This window comes from Neofelis nebulosa, chromosome 12 (genome assembly GCF_028018385.1).
Source record: "Neofelis nebulosa isolate mNeoNeb1 chromosome 12, mNeoNeb1.pri, whole genome shotgun sequence".
Lineage (NCBI taxonomy): Eukaryota > Metazoa > Chordata > Mammalia > Carnivora > Felidae > Neofelis > Neofelis nebulosa.
The window spans coordinates 82,877,925-82,898,472 of record NC_080793.1 but is presented as its reverse complement, the minus strand read 5'-3'; the positions used below and the strand labels follow the sequence as shown (position 1 = coordinate 82,898,472).

General features: G+C 46.2%; 1 protein-coding gene across 9 annotated transcripts in view; it reads left to right on the top strand.

Moving 5' to 3' along the window:
• Positions 1–20,548, top strand: part of MAMDC2 (MAM domain containing 2) — a 400,592-nt gene that overhangs the window by 232,432 nt on the left and 147,612 nt on the right. For 8 of the 9 annotated variants that reach the window (XM_058695733.1, XM_058695734.1, XM_058695732.1 and 5 more), the window contains 2 exons: positions 19,091–19,385; positions 19,722–19,835. In XM_058695733.1, coding sequence (XP_058551716.1) covers positions 19,091–19,385; positions 19,722–19,835 — 409 coding nt within the window. Of the gene's footprint in view, positions 1–6,854; positions 6,873–19,090; positions 19,386–19,721; positions 19,836–20,548 lie in introns of those variants that run through there. The other variant, XM_058695737.1, reaches the window with a different exon arrangement.

Genomic DNA, 20,548 nt, shown 5'->3' with positions numbered 1-20,548 from the left:
TACTTGATGATTCCTGCTCAATATACTGCTTTTATAGAATTTCTACAAATTTGAAAGGAACAAAATGTCTTCCCAGGGTGTCTGCGTGCCATGGATTTACTTGACAACAGTGAATTCAGGGGATTTCCCAACCCCTCTGTGAGGCTATGATTGTCCTTGTAGACTCGGGGAAAGCTGAAGAGCAGAGTGCGTAAGTGATTTGCTCAAGGTCAATTGGAGATCAGGGAATATTTGGCTCCAACTTCCCATGCTAATTATCATTCCGTTACTCTCTCCTTGATTTATGCATTTGCTAATAATTGTTTTTTCTTTAAAGCTCGAGAAAATGAGTCTGAAAACCTTTTGCAAAATAAAACTAGCTTTTGGTATTTTCATTGTTCATATGTGCACATTTTGCCATTCTTTTGTTTAAATTATTTTTTTACTGTTTATTTGTTTTTGAGACAGAGAGAGACAGAGTGCGAGCTGGGGAGGGGCAGAGAGAGAGGGAGGCACAGAATCCGAAGCAGGCTCCAGCTCTGAGCTGTAAGCAAAGAGCCCCACGCAGGGCTCAAACTCATAGACCACGAGATAATGACCTGAGCCAAAATTGGACACTCAACCGACTGAGGCACCCAGGCGCCCCCACTTTTTGCTATTCTTCATTTAAATCTTTTTCTCTCTGCTCAAGGACTCTCAGAGTTGCAGACTCCTCCCAAAATGGGGACAGTTGAACACAGAGGAGTGTTAACCTGACCAGTTTTTCAATATCCTGCACTGACCACTGGCTGTAAGAGGATCACTGTGTTATTTCAGCTCTTAGGGGTGTAAGTCCTAACACTCAGTTCTCATACATCATAATATTGGTGCAGCCAGAGTGTGACTGAGGAAGGAGTCTCACACAAAAGATACAATGGAAGTCATTCTTTATTTCCTCTTTTTAACCTTATCAGCTGATTAAATCCTAAAATATGGGGGTAACGAAGTAAATTATCTGCTCGATTTCATGTTGATTTCCAAAACTATTCATCAGTTCTATTTTTCATTATGGTAAAATATACATAAATAAAATTTACCATTGTTAGCCACTTGTAAGTGTACATTTCAGCGGCATTAAGTACATTCACAGTATTGTACAATCATTACCACCACCCATTTCCAGAATTTTCACCCCAAATTGAACTTTTGTATCTACTAAGCCCTAATTCCCCATTTCCCTCAACCCCTAGTCCCTGGCAACCATTATTCCATTTTTGTCTCTATGGATTTGATTACTTTAAGTACCTCATCTAAGTGGAATCATGCAATATTTGTCCTTTTGAGTCTGGCTTACTTAATTTAGCATAATGTTTATCCATGTTATAGAATGTACCATAATTGCATTTCTTTTTGAAGCTAAATAATATTGTATTTTGTGGACATACCACATTTTATTTCTCCATTCATCTATTGATGGAGGATAATGCTTCTATGAATATTGATGTAAAAATATCTCAGGTCCCTACTTTCAAATCTTCTGCACAGACACCTAGAAGTCAAGTTGCTGGATCATATGGTGATTCTGTTTCCATTTTGAGGAACTGCCATTTTGTTTTCTGTAGCAGCTGTGCCATTTTATATTCATATCAACAAGTGTTCCTATTTCTCTACATCCTCACCAACTCTTGTTATTTTGATTTTTTTGATAATAGCCATACTAATGGGTATGAGTGGTTAATCAAGTATATTTTAAACAGTATTTGCTATGGTAGACATTTGTCACATTACAATGACTTACCATCTTCTGAAAAGCTTTTCTGAATACGGAGAATTTCCATGTCGTAAGTTCTGCCTCTTCAGTACAGAGCTCAGAACTCAAATCCCAGCTTCCTTTTCAGCTAGAATAAAATCATGTGACCCAGACTCCATTAATCAGATGCATCTATGCAAGACTTAAATTCTTACATGACCAAGAAAAGATATAAGCTCTTTTCAATGCTTCCATTTTGTTGGCTTGGGTGATGGCAATGGAATCTGACTTTAGGGAGGCATTAACAATTGCAGTAGGTCTAATGCAGTCAAGTTCCCAATGTCTAGGCTGATGGTGGCATATCCTCAGCAAGCCATTTCTGTGGCATGATTGTGGGTGTTGTTCCCGGCAGCTGATTTTCAAGCCTATTTCTCCAACCAAAGAGTCCAATCCAATCTAGTTTACAATTTCAATTTCATATCCAGTTGAATACTTGTCTTCACCCTGCCCCATACCACCAGTGAGGCTTCTTCCTGGGGGCCTTGGAGTGGGGAACAGGCATGGTCTACATGTTCACTCTTTCTTTTCTCTTTTTCCTCTAGTCTTGATTCTTGCAGAGCAGGGGCAGGAAGGATGGATGAAGTACAGAAAGAATGTTTACTTAACTGGTGCCATTGTGGTCCCCTCTCAGATGGCATTCTGCTTTCTGTGGCATGTGTGTACACACTGGCTCTCTGGTGGTGGACTTTTCTGTATGTCCAAGTGACCAGAATGGAATGTACATGAGACATCACTGAAGAAAAGCTGAGTAAAGCTTTTTTTTACTCAGTAAAGCATAGTTGAAGGCAGCAAGTGAACGAAAATCAAACCAGTTCACATTCCTACCTCTCTGAGTTCACGTTATCTACCATGCTAGTTACTGAAGGTACAGCTGTTTGGGGGCCCTGTTTTTGTCTGGGGGTCTTGGGTCCAGCACTTCATACCCATATCAACTTGATCCACCTCCTGACCTGGGTGATCCAATCAGACTTGATCTTTACCACTGCCCCCTGCTTTGGTTCATGGTGGAATGCCCCATGGTCTCCAGCTGCTGGAGTCCTTGCTTGATGGGTTACTCTCTTGGGTTGAGTGCAAGCAAGTCAGCTCAAGCCTGGCTTCTTATGGACCCCCAGGCAACTTACACAGCTTTGCCCCACCAAGTAGTGAGAGTATAGACTGTTAAACTCTTGCTTTCTCTCTTCCCTGTCATCTCTTTCCATTTCTTTCCCCCTGCACACATGGGTATAGGACACAGATCAGCAAGTGCACTGTATAGACAGAACCGAACTAAGGAATAAAGTGTCAATAAAACACTCTACGTCTTTCAGAATGATGTCTGGACCCCATTTCATGTTAAAGGGATTTGGAAAATAGCACCTTCCCATTTCTCCCAAGGGGAGAGGAGGGAAAAGTTATGGTACTCATCCTTCCCCAGCAACACCCAACTCATAGGATTGTCCTTTCTCTCCATAGCTTTCTCATATACCAACTGGACGTGGAAGGGAGTATGGGGCATAGTCTGGGGTGAAGACTGGGGGTTACAGAGCCCATTTGGCCACTTCTTAATAATCCCTGGAAGAATTCCCTGGCCCCAACTGGTTTCATTTTTCTCTCAAATCTGGGACACATTTATCTCTTTATCTTTTAGCTATGGACAATAGCTCATGTTCCACTCAGCAATCTATTACATTTCCTGGGCAAAACCCATAGTGTCCTTTCAGAATTTTATATATTTGCACTTCATCCAAAGGCTCTTATTGTGTCTCCTATCATTTATCTTTATAGATATAATTTTTGTGTGCAGGGATATTAACTAGCCTAGCATACACTGATTCCTAAAGGATCCAGATGAGCCCCCTTAAACCTTCACTGAGATTGTTGGAAACCCCAGAGAAACTACAGGACACCAAAGACAAAGAATAAAACCTACAAGTAGCCAGAGAATATAGATTACCTGCAAAGGAGCAACTATAGTGTCAATAAACTTCTCAACAACATCAACAGAGGCCAGAGGATAATGGAATAATTGCTTCCATATCGGAAGATAGGAATTATTTCCTTTCCTTCCACACCCACCATACACTTCTGTATTTCCCAGACCCTCATCCTTTTAATATAGTAATAGTATAATTTGGTTTAGATCAATCATCAATGTTTGCATTACACGTGTATGTGTGACTTGCTCTTGAGTGTTTGTGACTTGTTTTTGCCCTCTGAAAGTGTTTAATGTGTTCTTTGTTGTCCCCATTGTTTTGATATTTCACAGTGATATGACTTGGTGTCTGCCCATTTTCATCCATTGTTCTGAGCACTTAATGAGCCTTTCAACCTACAAACTCATATATTTGAATTCAGGAAATTTCCTTAAATTAATTCTTTAATTTTTTCCCCCTCATTCATTTTCTCTGGTCTCTTCTTCTGAAACTCCCATTATTCATGTTTTCTTCTTTTCTTTTTTCTTTTTTTAAAGTAGTCTCTATGCCCAACATGGGGCTAGAATGCATGACCCCCAAGATCAAGAGTCACATACTCTACAGGCTGAGCCAGCCAGGCACCCAGAAACTCCTATTATTTAGATGTTGCCTTATTAGACTATTTGATACAACGTTTTGCAATAAAATATAAGCTTTTATATTTTCTGTTGAAAATGCAAATATAGTAATATAAATTTATACCCTTATAATATTTTATTATAATAAAATATAGAATACTATTATTTTCTTCTATTTTTTCTTTGCTTTATGCTCTACTTTTTTTGGGAGAATGACCCAAAAGGTTCACTTGAACCTCCAACCTTTCTCATTGAGTGTTTCAGTTCTGCTCTCATGGTTTTAATTTCTAAGAGATCTTTTGTGTTCTCTGAATGTTCCTTTTTAAATAGCATCCTGAAGTTGTTTCTGGGATTCAGCACGATGGCTTATCTCTCTGAAGATTTTAATAATTGTTTTATTTTGAAGTTTTCCTTTCGTGGTTTATTTTGCTTTGAAGTTGTTTTTTTTTTGTTAGTGGCTTGTTTGTTTGATCTTTATCTTGTATATTAGAGGCATTCTTTAGCTGTTTGGTGATATTTAGGTGTCTGCTCATGTTTAATTGTGGATAAAAAGCTAACTGGAAGATCTGAATAAGTTGCATTGGAGGGTGACATGGCTGGGCTATCTGTTGGCAGAAACCTTAATACCACTATGTTTACATTTTTCATCTATATCTGGTCAGATTCCTTGGAGATGACCTTTCCATTCTCATTCTTCTGCCTGGAGAGAAAAAGTCTGGTCATAACTGTTCTGGAAGCCAAGCGGGTGATCAGGGCTTGGAGGCAGGGTCTCCGCTTTCAGAGTCTACACATTCATTTATTCACCCTGGCTTCAGGGTGGAACTTCTGCTCTTAACCCAGTCTGTGCCCTCCCAATCCAGCCTACTTCTGTTCTGCCTTTTCCACTCTTTTGCTGGAGTGGTGTGATGGTTAGTTTAATGTGTCAATTTGACTGGGTTAAGAGATGCTCAGATAGCTGGTAAAAAAAGATTTCTGGGTGTGTCTGTGAGATTGTCTCTGGAAGAGATTAGAGATTATCATTTGAATCAGCTGACCTAGTAAAGAAGACCACCATCACCACCACCACCCCCCCCACCACTGCCAATACAAGCCAATTTGTCCATTACCCTTAAGGACCTGCATAGAACAAAAAAGTAGAAGGGCTCATTTACTCTCTGCCTCAGCTCGGCCATCTGTCTTCTCCTGCCCTCAGACCATAGAGCTCATCCTTCTCAGGCCTTTAGATTTGGACCAAAACTGACACTATTGTCTCCCCTGGTTTATCAGGCCTTTCAGTTCAGACTAGGACTATGCCACCAGCTTTCCTGGTTAGGAGACAAGAAGTCATCCACTAGCATTGATTATAGCTAGTGCTTCTCAAACACCTTTTTTGATCCTCATTTTTGGCCACCTTCTTCTTCCTCGTTTCTAATATTATCCAGTATCACTATCTCCTGGACTCTTGATGACATTGTAGAATAAACTGAGCCACCAACCTGACTTCCATCTGCTAGGTCATTTTTTCTTTATCCACTTTCTTTCTAGCTTTCAAAACTTTGCTGTCTCCTTTCCCATTCTCTGTAGGCTTAAAGGCTTATACATTTCTACAGAATGACTATTTGTTATAGTCTTTCAATGGGTTGTAGAGAAGTCAAATTTGGATGAGCGTGTCCAATCCACTGCCTTCACCCAGAACATTAATCTAGAAACCTATATCCAACTGAGCTAATGTTTTGACTGATGCTTTCAAAGACTGAGCAAATTGACCTCTCATAGATCTTAGCTGAGAAAAGTTCCTAAAGGATCTATTTCAAAAAGAAGGAAATTGAACTTTGAAGGGAAAACATGGAACATAAGCATTAATAGACCCGGGAGTCTGGTGGGGACCAGGCAGATGCCACCTACAGAGAAGCTACTCCCTTCTGGAGGAATGTGGTGATGTCTGACCCAACATGGAAACCCAGCAGAGATGCAGAAGGCAGCCCCCACTGCAGGGCATTCCCACAGCTTGAGTGAAAGGAGCCCTTTCAGTTCTATTGCCTGGTTTTGGAAGGAAGCCTAGGAGTGAGGGAACCAGTTTCCCATGGAACATCCCCGTCCGTCCCACCAAAACGTGAGAAAAATCCTGAGTCCCATGAGTTGGATATTCAGAGATCTAATTTGAACCTGCTATGGGTGAGTGACTAAATAAAGCTTTCCCATAACAAAATAAATATAAAATAAATGTGTATAGCAAGTTGTAAAATGTGTAATGAGAAAAGCACCCTTTTCTGTTGAGGAGGAGTTATAGGGGCTTCCAGCAGTTTGGAAACAAGATGTCTCATTTAAAAGTTTCTCTCTGTTGTTGTTGTTGTTTTTTCTTTCTTTTCTTTTCTTTTCTTTTCTTTTCTTTTCTTTTCTTTTCTTTTCTTTTCTTTTCTTTTCTTTTCTTTTCTTTTCTTTTCTTTTCTTCCAGAAGACACTTTTATTGGACACAGACAAACTTGCCCTTCAGGCTATAACCAGGGACCAAGATCATTTCCTTTAGCCTCTAGAAACATCATCTGTAAGAAGCCTATCCATATCTTCCCCTCCATCTTATTTGCTCCACCTCAAGTATCATCAAATGAAGGTTCTATTTTAATCCTGAAACTATTTTCTATGTTACTCTTTTCAATGTCCTAGTTGTTGGTGATATGGGGAAACAAATGCAAAAGAAACAATTAAATTTCCTTACAGCTTACAGCCCACTGACAGGTCCTTGAGATAGGCAGAGTGACCTTCCTCTAGGAGCTCAGCTGCCTCAATGGTGACACTTAGCTGAGGGTAAAAGGCAACCTTAGCTTAACATTAGCCCGACCTCCAGAATTCTAGAAGTCTCCTTTAACATATAAAAATGACTTTGGACACTTCCTTTATCTCTACCCCCCAAGATACATGTTAGCAATCATCCTCCAAGCATATGGCCCACTGATCTACATCTAAAGGGTCTCATGACCAAGGTTTTATTAGACAGTAATAAGTGACCTTTTCCTCACAACACCTATTCCCTCAAGGTCCTGGAAACCTTGCTTCCAAAATTCCTTACAGATTACACTCTCCCTGACCCCCTCCCAACTTGAAGGTATATAATCAGTCACCCATCACAACCCCAGTGCAGCCCTTTCCGCCCACGTGTCCTATCCCTGTGCTTTAATAAAACCAACTATTTGCACTGAAAACATCTCAAGAATTCTTTCTTGATCGTTCACTCCTGAACCCCAACATTTTCACATCAGTTAGTACTTAGAAAGGCATCCACGCAATAGTTTAGATTTTTCTTCTACTCTGATAAGACATCAAAGCTACGGCTTACCAATTGTCCCATTTATATTTCTAGTTTCTGCACCCTCCCACTCCCCAAAGGCAGGATACTATATGAAAGGCTGTTCTGATGGATACACTCCATAATCAATCTCAACTACAAGCCTGGAAAAACTTGAGTTGATACAAAAGGAATATTAATATTTACATAGTGCAAACAGAGTGCAGGCTCTGTTTTGAATATTGAAATAATATAAACTAACCTAGTACTCATCACCACCCCGTGTGGTAGGTACTACTATTATTTTCATTTTACAGAAGAGGAAACTAAGGCAGAGAGACACTCAACAATGTGCTCTAGGTTCACAGGTAGTAAGGGGCTACAAGTTCAACTCCAGGGGTCTGGCTCCAGAGTCCATGGTCTCAATGACAAAATTACACTCCCTGTTCTGATATAACACTTTATTCTTTTCAAAACGCTTTAAAAAAATTAATAATAATAGTCACATGGTTTGTAGTGTTGGGATTTGGGAGCCAACAGCCAAGAAATAATTCTTGAGACATTTTCTGTGTGAAAAGATGGTTTTTTTAAAGCACAGGGTCAGGACCTGTGGGCAGAAAGAGTTGTACTAGAGTTGTAAGGAGTGACTGATTATGTAAGATTTTCTTCTTTCTTTTTTTTTTTTTTTAACAAATCACCATTTAATTTTTTTAATGTTTTTAATGTTTTATTTTGAGACAGAGAGAGAGAGCGCGCATAAGCATGAGCAGGGGAGGGGCAGAGAGAGAGAATCCCAAGCAGGCTCAGTGCTGTCAGTGAAGAGCCCAATGTGGGGCTCGATCCCACAAACCATGAGATCATGACCTGAGCTGAAACCAAGAGCTGAACACGTAATTAACTGAGCCACCCGGGCACCCCATAAGATTTTCTCTTCTAGGGAGGGGAGGCTGATGTTAGGGTTCCAGGGAACTCAGTCTGTAGGTTTCTGGATATCCCTTTTTTCTTGTAAATCATTAAGACAGTGGTAAATTGGTCTGTGTCAGATATGACTATGATCTCTATCAGTTAACCATCTGTTCTTCCCTTTCCTTTGTTCTTGGGCAGTCAGGAGTGTCTGAAGAACATCATACATATCCCACTGGAGGTGGGGGGGTTGAGAGGTTTTAGCTTGTGCTTTGCCCTCAGCTTGCCTTTTGCTCCCCCATCAATAAGACTTAATTCTGTTGATGAAAATATTAACCCAGAGCATTCTTTTTAAGTTTTTTTTAATGTTTATTAATTTGAGAGATAGATAGTGAGCAGGGGAGGGGCAGAGAGAGTAGGAGAGAGAGAATCCCAAGCAGTCTCTGCAATGTTAGCACAGAGCCCAACATGGGGGGCATGAACCCATGAACTGTGAGATCATGACCTGAGCAGAAGCCAAGAGTCAGATGCTTAATCGACTGAGCCACCCAGGTGCCCCTTAAGCCAGAGCCTTTTTAACCCTGGCTTAGTAGAATCACCTTGGAAAACTTTAAAGAAATACCAGCGCTTTTGTCCTGTCCCAGAAATTATGATTTAATTGGTTTGCTGGGGCCCAACCTGTGTATTAGAAACAACTCCCCAGGTGGTTCTGATGTACAGCTGGAACTGTGATTCACCAGATCAGCTCTTTGAGGCATCTTGCAATGTCTGGTGGTCGGGTTTTTTCATTATCACCAAAATCACCTGTGCCTTGGGCACTCACTTTGAAAATCTGGAGGAATTGGTGTCATTTGACATCTTTAAACACCCAGGATTTTAGGGGTGCCTGGGTAGCTCTGTTAGTTGAGTGTCCAACTCTTGATTTAGGTTGTCATGATCCCAAGGTCGTGAGATCAAGCCCCACCCATGTCAGGCTCCACACTGAGCCCTGAGCATAGAGTCTGCTTAATATTCTCTCTCTTTCTCTCTGTCTCTCCCTCTCTGCCCTTCACCCTCTCATACTCTCTCTTTCTAAAATAAATAAAGGGGCACCTGGGTCACTCAGTCAGTTGAGCACCCAACTTCGGCTCAGGTCATAATCTCAAGATCCGTGGGTTCGAGCCCCAGGTCGGGCTCTGTGCTGACAGCTCAGAGCCTGGAGCCTGCTTCAGATTCTGGGTCTTCCTCTTCCTCTGCCTCTCCCCCACTCACACTCTGTCTCTCTGTCTCTCAAAAATAAATAAACGTTAAAAAAATTAAAATTGAAGTAAATAAAAAATACCCAGGATTTTAGGCCTTTGCATTTCAAGCTTCCAGATTACTGGTAATGGCGTGGCTTGACTTGCCATCAATAATATGTCTTTGCACACCACACACACATACACGCATGCCCGCATGCACGCACACCTCGTTCGCCTATTCAGAGCTGATGTTTGCTGTCTCTCCCCTCCCAGATGGTGGCCATTCTGTCTCTGAGAAGCTGTAAACATCACCGTCTCTGTTCAGTTTAGATCAAATCACACAGGGTATAGACCCTCAGTCCAGCACATTAACAATGTCAGAGGCCATAAGTCAGAAGCTCATCTGGGGTTTGGGGTTTCACTGCTCTTTTGGGGAATGTGTTTGGCTGCAGAATTCCAGCTCTCAGGTGCAGCTTGAAGAGGAGAAAGCGTATTACTTGGGTTTAGCCCACGTTGTGCGTAGAGCCCCCAGCCTCTGGAGCCCCCACTAACTGTAATGAAGTAGAATTCCAAAGTCTTTTGGCTCACTCTTAGCCCCTGCAGGGGACATAGGGCCTTAACTCCCAGGATTGGGGGGATGTCCCAGGGGTGAACATACGTGTTCACAGGCCTGCCCCCCACCCCATCCCCGGCCCAGCCACAAGCTGCCCATTCTTACCGCAGTTAACCTTGAAATGCCAACAATGTCCGCAGCAAGGTGGACAAGGCACTGCCCACCCGTTCTTTTTAATCCTGTCCCCGGGGTCATAGAGCTGTTTGTGGACCGTGTTTGGCAAAGACCTAGGGGGACAGACTCATCTGGGTTCCCAACAGCCCAGCCTTTCTACTGGACCCCTATGGGAGTGTACAGGGCTGGGCTGCCACAGGCTCAGATGGCCGGATGCAGGCTGTTTCATTATTCTCTCTCTCTCCCTCCAACCCTCAAGGCCTGGTGCCTCCTTTCAGGGGCCAAGTCCTCTCCCTGCAGCCCCCTCCACCTCTCATGAAAGTGGGCTTCTGAGAGCCTGCCTCCCCTGCCTCCCCCGAGTTTGCCAAACGTGCCGCTCTGACCCCAGAAAGCCTACTCGGCTCCCCGTTCAGACGGCCGCTCCTCTTTCCATTGGCTCTGTCATCTCTGAGCACATCTGTGCAGTTCATTTGTTTCCATAAATACCCTCCTGGGGGACCGATAGCTTAGATTTAGTTCTTTCCCTTCTAATGATAGGCCCGCAGCCTCGGCAGGCTGTGTATACCAGGGAGGACGTGCTGTTCCACAGCCTCTCTTTCAGCCAGCATTTATTGTGCGCCTACAGTTAGCCATGCACACAGATGACACCAGAGCAGAAACAAGTGTAAAGCAGACTTCTCAGCCCTTGAAATATCAGCTTCCATTGTGGATAACAGAGACATACACAAAGTCATGGCAATGCGGCCTCAAGAACATTGTGGTTTGGGAGGACAGGAGGCACAGGTAGAGGAGGAGAAGACATTTGAGCTGAGTCTTTGGAAATGAAGAAGAGTGGGTAGTGTAAACGGACTGTATTTTTTCTTTTTCGTGACACAAGTGCCTGATTTAAGTTTTGGTTGCTGAAGGCCTCCATTCCAAAGAGGCATCCACTTCAGAGACTTGAATAGTTATCTTGAACAAACTCTTTGCCAGCCAAGGGGTCTAGATAAAGAGCCAGACCACCTTTCCTCACTGAGTCTCCTTTGTTTTAAAGATCTTGGTTGATTCCGGTAACTGGCCATTTGGGCCACTTGTCTTTTCTCTCTTGCTTTAAATTCCTGCTCTTACATTTTAAATTCACCAATCGTGAGCCCACAAAACCCTAACCCCAATAAAAGCAGAAGCCCAGCCCATGGGCGCCGTGTCTCTACCTACAACCTCACAGTGGACCCGGGTGTGCTGTGTAATTTCCAGGCCTTGTAAGTAATAAGCCTTTATTTTTTGCCAAAGTTGGCTGATAGTCATTGCTGAAAGGCATTTTGCAATCATATTAAGAACCAGAAGGGTCAGTCCCATTGTAACAATGCTTTGGAAAGAAAAGAGGTCTGTGGGAAGCTCATTGGGGCCAAGGTGAGTGTCTCCGGGCGTTTTTATCTGGTAGCATTACTATGCTATGTAAATTTCACCTTTTTATAAGGACACCAGTCTTATTGGGTTAGGGGCCCACTCTGCTCCAGTGTGACCTCATCTTCACAAATAAAGTCACATTCTGGGGTCCTGGGAGATAAGACTTCGATATACATCTTGGGAGTTGGAGGGCAGAATTCAACCCATTATAAGGAGTTTCCTAAAGGGAGAAGGAGAGGAAGGCATTCTGTTTCTGAGCAGAAAAAAGAACACATAAGAACACATGAGGAGTGGCCCAGAGGACAGAGTCCAGGACCAGCATGGGCTGGTGGGGGCGTGGGTGGTAGCAGTGTGATGGGCTCAGAATGGAAACGTAGGCTCGACCCTGGTCATAAAGGGCTTTTTCTGCAAACTCTGAGTATAGATACTTCACTGGAACTGACAGAAACGTGCCTCCTGGCCTTGGCCCAGCATAGCAGTAGAGCAATGAAGTGTGGGGTCCGAGAGCAGGACATTGTACAGTGTTTGCCCAAACTTTCCCCGCATTGGAAGTGTAGACAGGTCAAGAGGGCTTTGGTGGTAGCTAGAGCTGGGTTCACATCCTGGCCCCCCACCCTTGGGCAAGTCACTTAAACTCTTTAGGCCTAGTTTCTTCCTCCATAAATTGACCATGAAACCCCCTGGCACATCACAAACACTCAATGAAAGGTGGCAGTGTTTTCACCATGATGAGTCAGCCCCAAGAGCATTTGACTTAAAAAAAATTCAAAACATTGCCATCAAACCATAGTGAAAGATGTCTGACTCCAAGCTAGGGTTCCGAGTAAACTGATGGAACAAAGATTAATGATAGAAAGTATCTATTTATCTACTCCCTTTCCAATGCCGACTGTAAAGGAAATAGCTGCTTTACCAAATCCAGTCATTTGAGTGTAGGGATTTGAAAAGCAGGGCATATATTTTGTAGTAACAGGACATTTGTTAACAACTGGTTAACATTGGGCCTCGGTCCCTCACAGCAGATGAGTCAGACCTGCAGCAGGCACGTGACTGTCCCCAAGGGGTGAGAGGCAGCTGGTGCTAGTCAGGAACCAAGGGACACTGCCAGCCAGCCTTGGGGCAGAGCCCCCAGACACCTCCTGCAGGAATGCAATGAAGGTCATGGGCAGGACAAGCCACAGAGGCTGGAATTGTTTTACCAGCTTATTCTCGACCTGATAGCATGCACTGAGTGGGGTATGTTGGGGTCTAAGTGTGGAGAGCGAGAGAGGGAGAGAGAGAGAGAGAGAGACAACATGAAAGCAAGACAGAGAAAATGCTGAGGGAAAGGCAGAGGTGAGCCCCAGAGTGCATCACAGAGACCCAGAGAGAGACAGACAGACAGACACGAGAGCAAGAAGAAAGATGGAGAGAGGCAGAGACAGACAAAACTCCAGAGCAGAGATAATGTCTTGGCATAGATCAGAGGGGATGCAGGAAGCAAGAAAGGAAAAAAGATAAACAATAAAACCTTGCATTGCGAGCAACTTGTTCTGCGAATGTTCCAGAAGACGAGCAAAGATTTCTAAGAAATTTTAACTTGGTAAAAGAGCAATGTCTTGCAATATGAGTAGTACGTGACACTGAATGTCACATGATCACAACGGAGCCCATGGTTCTTGAAATTCACTTTGATATACGAGTGCTTTGGATTACAAGCATGTTTCCAGAATGAATTATGCTCACAAACCAAGGTTTTACTGTATGTATATATAGATATAGATATAGGTATATAGATATACATATACATATAGATGTAAATTTTAAAACCTATAATATGTAATAGAAAGCAACCAAAGTAAAATTAATATAAAAGATATTATGAATAGCCTTACATTTGCATGGGACCTACAGTATACAAAGTCCTTTCTGTGTGCCCAAATACGGACCAGTGAGGAATGAGCTTATGACTTCCCATCTTGTCTCTGCCTCTTAGGGACCCATGACCTTTGCTAAAAGTCAGACTCTTTCTGCTTCCATCTTCTCTTCTCTAGAATGGGACTGATCAACTGTGTCTGGAAGGGTGGTGCTGAGGCATCCCATGCTCGGTCTCCACAGCGGCTGGAGAATTGAATTTAACCTCTCACCAAATTTGACTCTACCCGCGCGGGGATTTACATAGATCTGTTTTAATTCATTGCCAGTGTTTGAAAATCAGGAGCTATTACACACATCTCTAGACATTGGGCTTCTTTTGAAAAATTGGGCAAAATAGGCAGGGCCAGACCCCATCGCGCCATGGCGACTTGGCCTCAAGCTGGTGCCAGCGATGCCCTGTGGTTGGGGATGCTGGCTCCACCATCCCTCCCTAAGCGTCCCCTGCTACCAGCTCAGTTCTTTCATTCATGTTACTTCCCTGGCCGGTGGAGGTTTTGTTTACAGGCCTTGCTCTACCTCGGCAGCCTGTTTCAGCAAAATGGTCTTTCCATGGGTCGGTCTGCCGTCTGTGAGGCGAAGAATGCTTCTTGTCCACCCCTGGGTCCCCGCCCCCAGCGCTGTGCCAGGCACAGGGAAGTGCTTGCTGAAGCGACCATTAGGGGGCACTGCATGAGACCATGCAAGGGTGCGTCAGGAGAAACGTCATGAGAATGATGCAGGTGCTCCTGCGAGGGGCACCCGTGTTTCTCCTTCCGCTACTGTGCCCAGAAAACTGGAAGACCGAGCCAGATCTCTAGAGCCAGGGGGTTAAATGAAAAGCTGGATCCTTGGTTGAGGGCTCCCCTGAGAGGAGCGGGGAGCAGAGCAGCGCGAGGCTTCGCCAGGCTCTGCGACAGGGCTCGCGTGGCTCTCCGCAGCGACAGGAGCCTTTCCCTGCACGTGGTGTCACGGTGTCGGCAGGTTTGCATTGGCAGCGTAGCTGGACGTGTGACCCGGAACAAGTTAATGGACGCTTCTGGGCCTGCTTCATGTTCTGTGAGATGGAGAGAGCGATGTCTCCCTCTCGCAGGGAGGTAGCAGGGTCACGGGAGATGACGCCTGGCACGTGCCTGGCAGGCGTTTGCTCCTTGCTTAACCCTTTCTGTATTAGTGTCCTCCAGCTGCCAGAACAAACCAATGACTTAAAACAGCAGTAAGTTTATTATGTCCCGGCTCTGGAAGTCAGGACTGTGAAGCGAAGGAGTCTGCGGGCTACACTCCCCTGAGGCTATCAGGACAGGATCTGTTCTTCTCCCTCTTCCGGCTGCAGGTGGCTCCAGGCGCTCCTTGGCCTGGGGCTCTGCCACTCCCATCACTGTCTCCACCTTTACCCTGTCTGTTACTGTCTTATGTCTCTGGGAAGGGCACTTGCCCTTGACTTGGGGCCTTTAATAATCCAGGGTGATCTTACCTCAAGATCCCTAACTGAATTACCTCTCCACAGCACCTTTTCTAAATAAGGTCACATTCACAACATACCTTTTTTTTGGGGGGGGGGGGGGAGGGCGCTACCATTCAACCCACTCTAATACCTAATGCTTATTGAGCGCCTTCTACAGGCCAGAACTTTGCGTGCATTATTTAATCATTCCATTAAGCTAAGTCTTGGAGGAGAGAGTCCTGGGTAGTTCTCATCTGGGGGTCTGATGCTGTTTTTTCCAGGGGTTAAGGCAGTGCTTGGCTCCATGGCTCCATGATTAGAGACCGAAGGAAGTGGGTTAATGCACGTAATTCCTAGATTTTGTGGATTCCCTCCTTGGCTCTCTCCATGTGCAATATCCTTTCCCCTGTCTGCAAAATGTCTGTGGTGGACACCAGTGTGCTGTCCGGATCCTCCTTCAAGCAGGGACTTGTCATCCCAGCTGCTGGGATTGTCGTCATTGCACGGCCTCCAGTCCTCAGCCCCTCTGGGTCAGCCTCAGTGCAGAAAGCACACCAGGACAGGTGTGGACCACATCCGTCAGTGACTGACGGAAGCAGCAATACAAAGCAGCTGGACATATCAGCCCAACGTGGGATAAACTGGGTGGGCCATTTCGCCACCAGAGTTCCCTGTGGGGTCAGGAGAGACTCTGTGTGACCTGCGCTGCAGTGTCTCCCTCAGCCCAGTCCTGCCTCCTCCTCCCTTCCACACATGCTGAGCCCAAGGGCACCACTTAAGGAATTTTTTTATGTTTGTTTGGTTTGTTTGTTTGTTTAGAGAGAAAATGCACGAGCCGGGGAGGGGCAGAGAGAGTACTCCAAGCAGGCTCCACAATGTCAGGGCAGAGCCCTCCCTACTCAGGGCTCCAACCCGCGAACCGTGAGCCCCCTAGTAAACAGCCTGCACATGAACCTCCAAACCACAGTCTGCCTCCCTGAGACACCAACCTGCTCCAGTGGCAAAGGGCCATCTGTGCTCCAGATCCTGCAATTATATGTGAAATGGAAATTTTACTCCAACTAACTTTGTGTTTATGTGTAATGGTTCAGTTTCCCACAGGCAGCAATAAATGTTGTTGCCTTGACGTTTTAATTCATATTTAAACATTTTTGAAGATCTCTTTACAGCTTTGACGTTTTTCATTTTCCTGAGTCTTGGAACCTGCAGGTGAATGTAAGGCGATCTGAAAACTGCAATATTCTGCAGATACCTGGAAAAAGGTGTGCCAGTTTGATGGTTGCTAAAGGCTTGCTTGGCTGAAAATAGTGTTTTGAGGTCTCAAGTGGATTCCTAGCTGTCTCTGCACGTTTCATTAAGTAATTTGATGAAAGTAATCAGATATTTAGCACCATCTGAGCAAGAAATCAAAACAGAACATAAGACAAAGGAGACAGGCTACTCTACCGGTTGAGAGAATAGGCTTTTGGAATAAAGCAGATATGGGTTTCACTATCACTGAAGTCTGCACCTCAGTCTCCTCATCTGTTGAATGGGAGCAATAATAATATTGACATCCCCCCCCCCCCGGGTCCTTGTGAAAGTTGAATGAGATTTTCTATTAAAAAAACATTTATAATAGTAAATATGTTAAATGGTATTCGTTACTAGCTACCACCTGAGGCAAAGCTTATAAACACACACACCCTAAAGAAATTTTAGATCATTTGGGTCATTGCTCACAGAAAACTCATGAGAATTTGTCCAAGCTTACTTTCAATGGATCGTAAGGGCTTTTTTGTTTTCAGGGACAAAGCTAATTTCTCATATTGAAGGTGACAACTGAATAGAGACCTTTTCAGGCAGTGTGGGTGTGAGTCATGTGGATTTCCAGGGAAAGGCATTTCAAGCTGAAGGAACAGCCAGTGCAAAGTTCTGGGAGGACAGCTAGCTTGGAGCTGAGGACCAGCTGAGAGGTCCATGTGGCTGCAGGGTAGATGAGGTCAGAGATGTGAGGGGAGGGGCAGGTCTTCTAGGACCTAGTAGGTCTTTGTGAAGACTGGGTTTTGATTTGCTGATTTGGGAAGCTGTCACAAGTTTGGAGCCAAGGAATGACATGGCAGATAGCCCGATTTCTGTGTTGAAAGGATGCTCCTGACCACTGGGTTAGGAATGGAGTGGAGGCCTGCAAGGCAGAGAGACAGGGACCCCACCGTTAGGAGGCTCCTGCAGTCTCCCTAGCTAACGATGGCCACTCAGATCAGGGTGGTCACTGTAGGCACGGAACATACTTAGCATCTGCTGTAACTTGAATCCTGAATGGGGTGTTTGATAATGCCCTGAGAGGAAGAGAAGAGTCAAGGATAACTCTATGTGTTTTGTCCTGAGCAACTGGAGGAAAAAGATTCTTTTTAAAAAATTTTTTTAAAGTTCTAGTTAACATACAGTGTAGTGTTGGTTTAATCAAGGAAAATGCAAGGGGAGGGGCACCTGGGTGGCTCAGTCGGTTAAGCCTCAGACTCTTGGTTTCAGCTCAGCTCATGATCTCACGGTTGCGGGGAGGGGTTCCAGCCCCTCACATGGAGCCTACTTGGGATTCTCTCTCTCTGCCCCTCCCCCACTCACTCATATGCTCCATCTCTCTCTCAAAAAAAAAAAAATAAGTAAATGAACTTTAAAAAAAATGCAAGGGGAGGCAGACTGGGGAAGGACTATGAGGTATTCATGTTGGGACCTGTTAAGTATGAGATAGCTGTTAAACATCCAAATGAAAATGTTGAGGTGGCCGTGAGATAGAAGCATCTGGAGTCAGTGAGCAGTCTGGGCTAGACATATAAATTTGGGAGTCATCAGGCTATACGGTTGGTGCTCCAAACTACGGGACTGGAGGAAATTACTGAGGGAGAGGGGAGCTAAGAGGACACAGCTTGAGGCACTCCAGTGTTCAGGGCTCAGACAGACCAAAAGCAGCAGCACAGGATATAGGTCAGGAGCTGCCAGTGAAGGACAAGGAAAACCAGGAGAATTTGGAAACCAGGTGAAGGCACGTGAACAGGGCTTTGATGGTTGAACAGGAGTTCGTTAGGCCAGGGCTCCCCAAAGCGAGGTCCCAGACTAGCAGCATCATGATCGACATCTGGAAACCTGATAAGAATGTGCAGAATCTGAAGCCCCAACCCAGGTCTACCAGATCAGAAACTCTGACAGGTGGGGGCCCTCCAGGGGATTCTGAGGCACCCTCAAAATTTTGAGAACCACCGACCTAGGCACAAAATTGCCTGCACAAAACCGTAAAGGCCACTAAGAAGAAAAAAACGGTCCCCACCACGTTCTTTCCTGGAAGAGAATTTTTAAAAGACACGCTTGGTGCTCAAAGAGCTCACTGTAACCCCTCCCTGACATCACCAGCCCCAGCCCCCACACGCCAATTTAGAAACCTACTAATTTATCATGGCTCTTTGGAGAGGAGGAATGCCCCCATTTTACGGGACAGAGGGAATCCTGAGAACCAGGCATGCCAGACATTCCACTGCTTAAAAAAAGGGGGGTGGTATTCCAGGCTTAGCATTTCTGGGCCCCAAACGCCCAGAGAATACTGAGAACGCGCTGAGATACAAAGCTTATGTCACCAGTTTCCAAGCTTTCCTCTAGGTTTTCCTAGGAGAATTCCACCCTTTTCCATTCTGGGGAGAAGAAGTTAAAATTAGGGCCAGCCTGCAGCCCTGGTGTGCCAGATGCGGGGAAGCTGTCCCCAGAAATAAGCTGGTTCCCACCGCGGATGGGCGGGGCGGGGCCGGGCGCCTCCAGTCCCAGCCCAGCGGAGGGGCTGCTGGAAGGCCTGCCCCCCTCCAAGTGTCTGCAAGAGGTCTGTTCCCGAGCTTTAAAACCCTGAGCCAAAGCCCTGCATCCCGACCTCTCCTCTCCCGGCCAGTCCTAGCTGGCTTTTCAAAAGTGTGCAATTGTCTCCTTCCCGCCCAGCCCAATCCTCGCCCGGGACCAGCTGTGCGCCGCGCCGGCTTCACCCGGGACGCGATCGAGCGGCGCTCCCCAGTCAGGCACCCCCAGCTTTCCGCTCAGCAACCCGAGCCGCTCCGCAAACTTGGGCAGCTCCAAGTGCACGCTCTGCCTCTCGCCTGGTCCGTCCCTGGCGCGCCCGCTCCCCTCCACCGGGGCTGCCGGTCCCAGCGGGCCGGTAGCTTGCACCCCCTTGGGGTCGTCCTCCCTCCCCGAAGCGCGACCATGCTGCTAAGGGGCGTCCTCCTGGCAGTACAAGGTAAGTGCGAGGACCCAGGGGGACCCCCGGGGGGCGCCCTCGTGACCCGCTCCCGCAGCCCCGGTGGCCGGCTTGCCGTCCTGGGCTGGGCTAGCCGAGGGCGCCCCGGGATCCTCTCCGACAGCCGTACCCCTCTCCGAAGCCTGGAGTGGTGCTGCGGGTGCACGCAGGGCCCGCGGGGCAAGCGCCGGGGGCGGGGAGGGTGTAGTGGTGCACCCCTCTCGCGCCGTCCCGCGCGCATTCCCCTCACTTTCACCCCGTCCCCCCCGGGGCGCCCCGAGTTGGTGCAGACGCTCCCAGGCCGAGCCCCAACTGAAACTCGTTTTGTGCCCGCAGCCCTGCAGCTTGCGGGAGCCCTGGACCTGCCCGCGGGTTCCTGCGCCTTTGAAGAGAACACCTGCGGCTTTGACTCGGTGCTCCAGTTTCAGCCCTGGTTTTTAAACGAGGAAGGTAAGGGGGCTCCCGAGCCACCCGGGCCCCGAGGTGAACTTTCCTCCTTGCTGGTTGGCTCTTTCTCAAGGGCAATGCTATCTTGGAGTTAAATCCCCTCCGGAGGAAAAGTGTGAGTCATGGATCCTCCTTCCAACCTTCAGCTGTGCGAGGCCGAGGAAGACGTGGGGGCGGGGATGCCCTTTGTTTACCTGGCCCCCGGGTGGAAGCGCTGAGATTTTCGCTCCCTCCCCCCCCCCCCCGCGCCCCCCAGCACTTCCTAATGGAAGGGAGAAAGGGACACAGCTACTGACTGTCACCCTAGCTGTGTGCCCTCTGCAGGTTGTCAGCCTCTCTGGTCCTCAGTAGACACCTTTACCAGCGGGGAGAGTTGGATGGGAGGTAGTTCTGTTCCCACACTGCAGAAATGGTTCCCCAATTCTGTGATGAGACCTCCGTGATAAGAACTTGTGGTTACGCTGTGCCTCAGTGTGTTGCTGCTGACTTCATCCTCGTACTTCTGTTGTGTTTGCAATCCAGCACTTAGCAAAGGAGGAAACGAGTCCATGACTGTGTGCCTGAGGTCACTGGGCTGGAGGCGTTGGTCATCGCCTCGCCACTACATACTGTTTGGGTTCTGGTGACAGTTTAAATGTGGGTCTTCGGATGTTTCTTCTTGCCCTTCATTATGTGGTAAAAACACAAGCAGCCCTCTAGCACTCCACAGCAGGCCC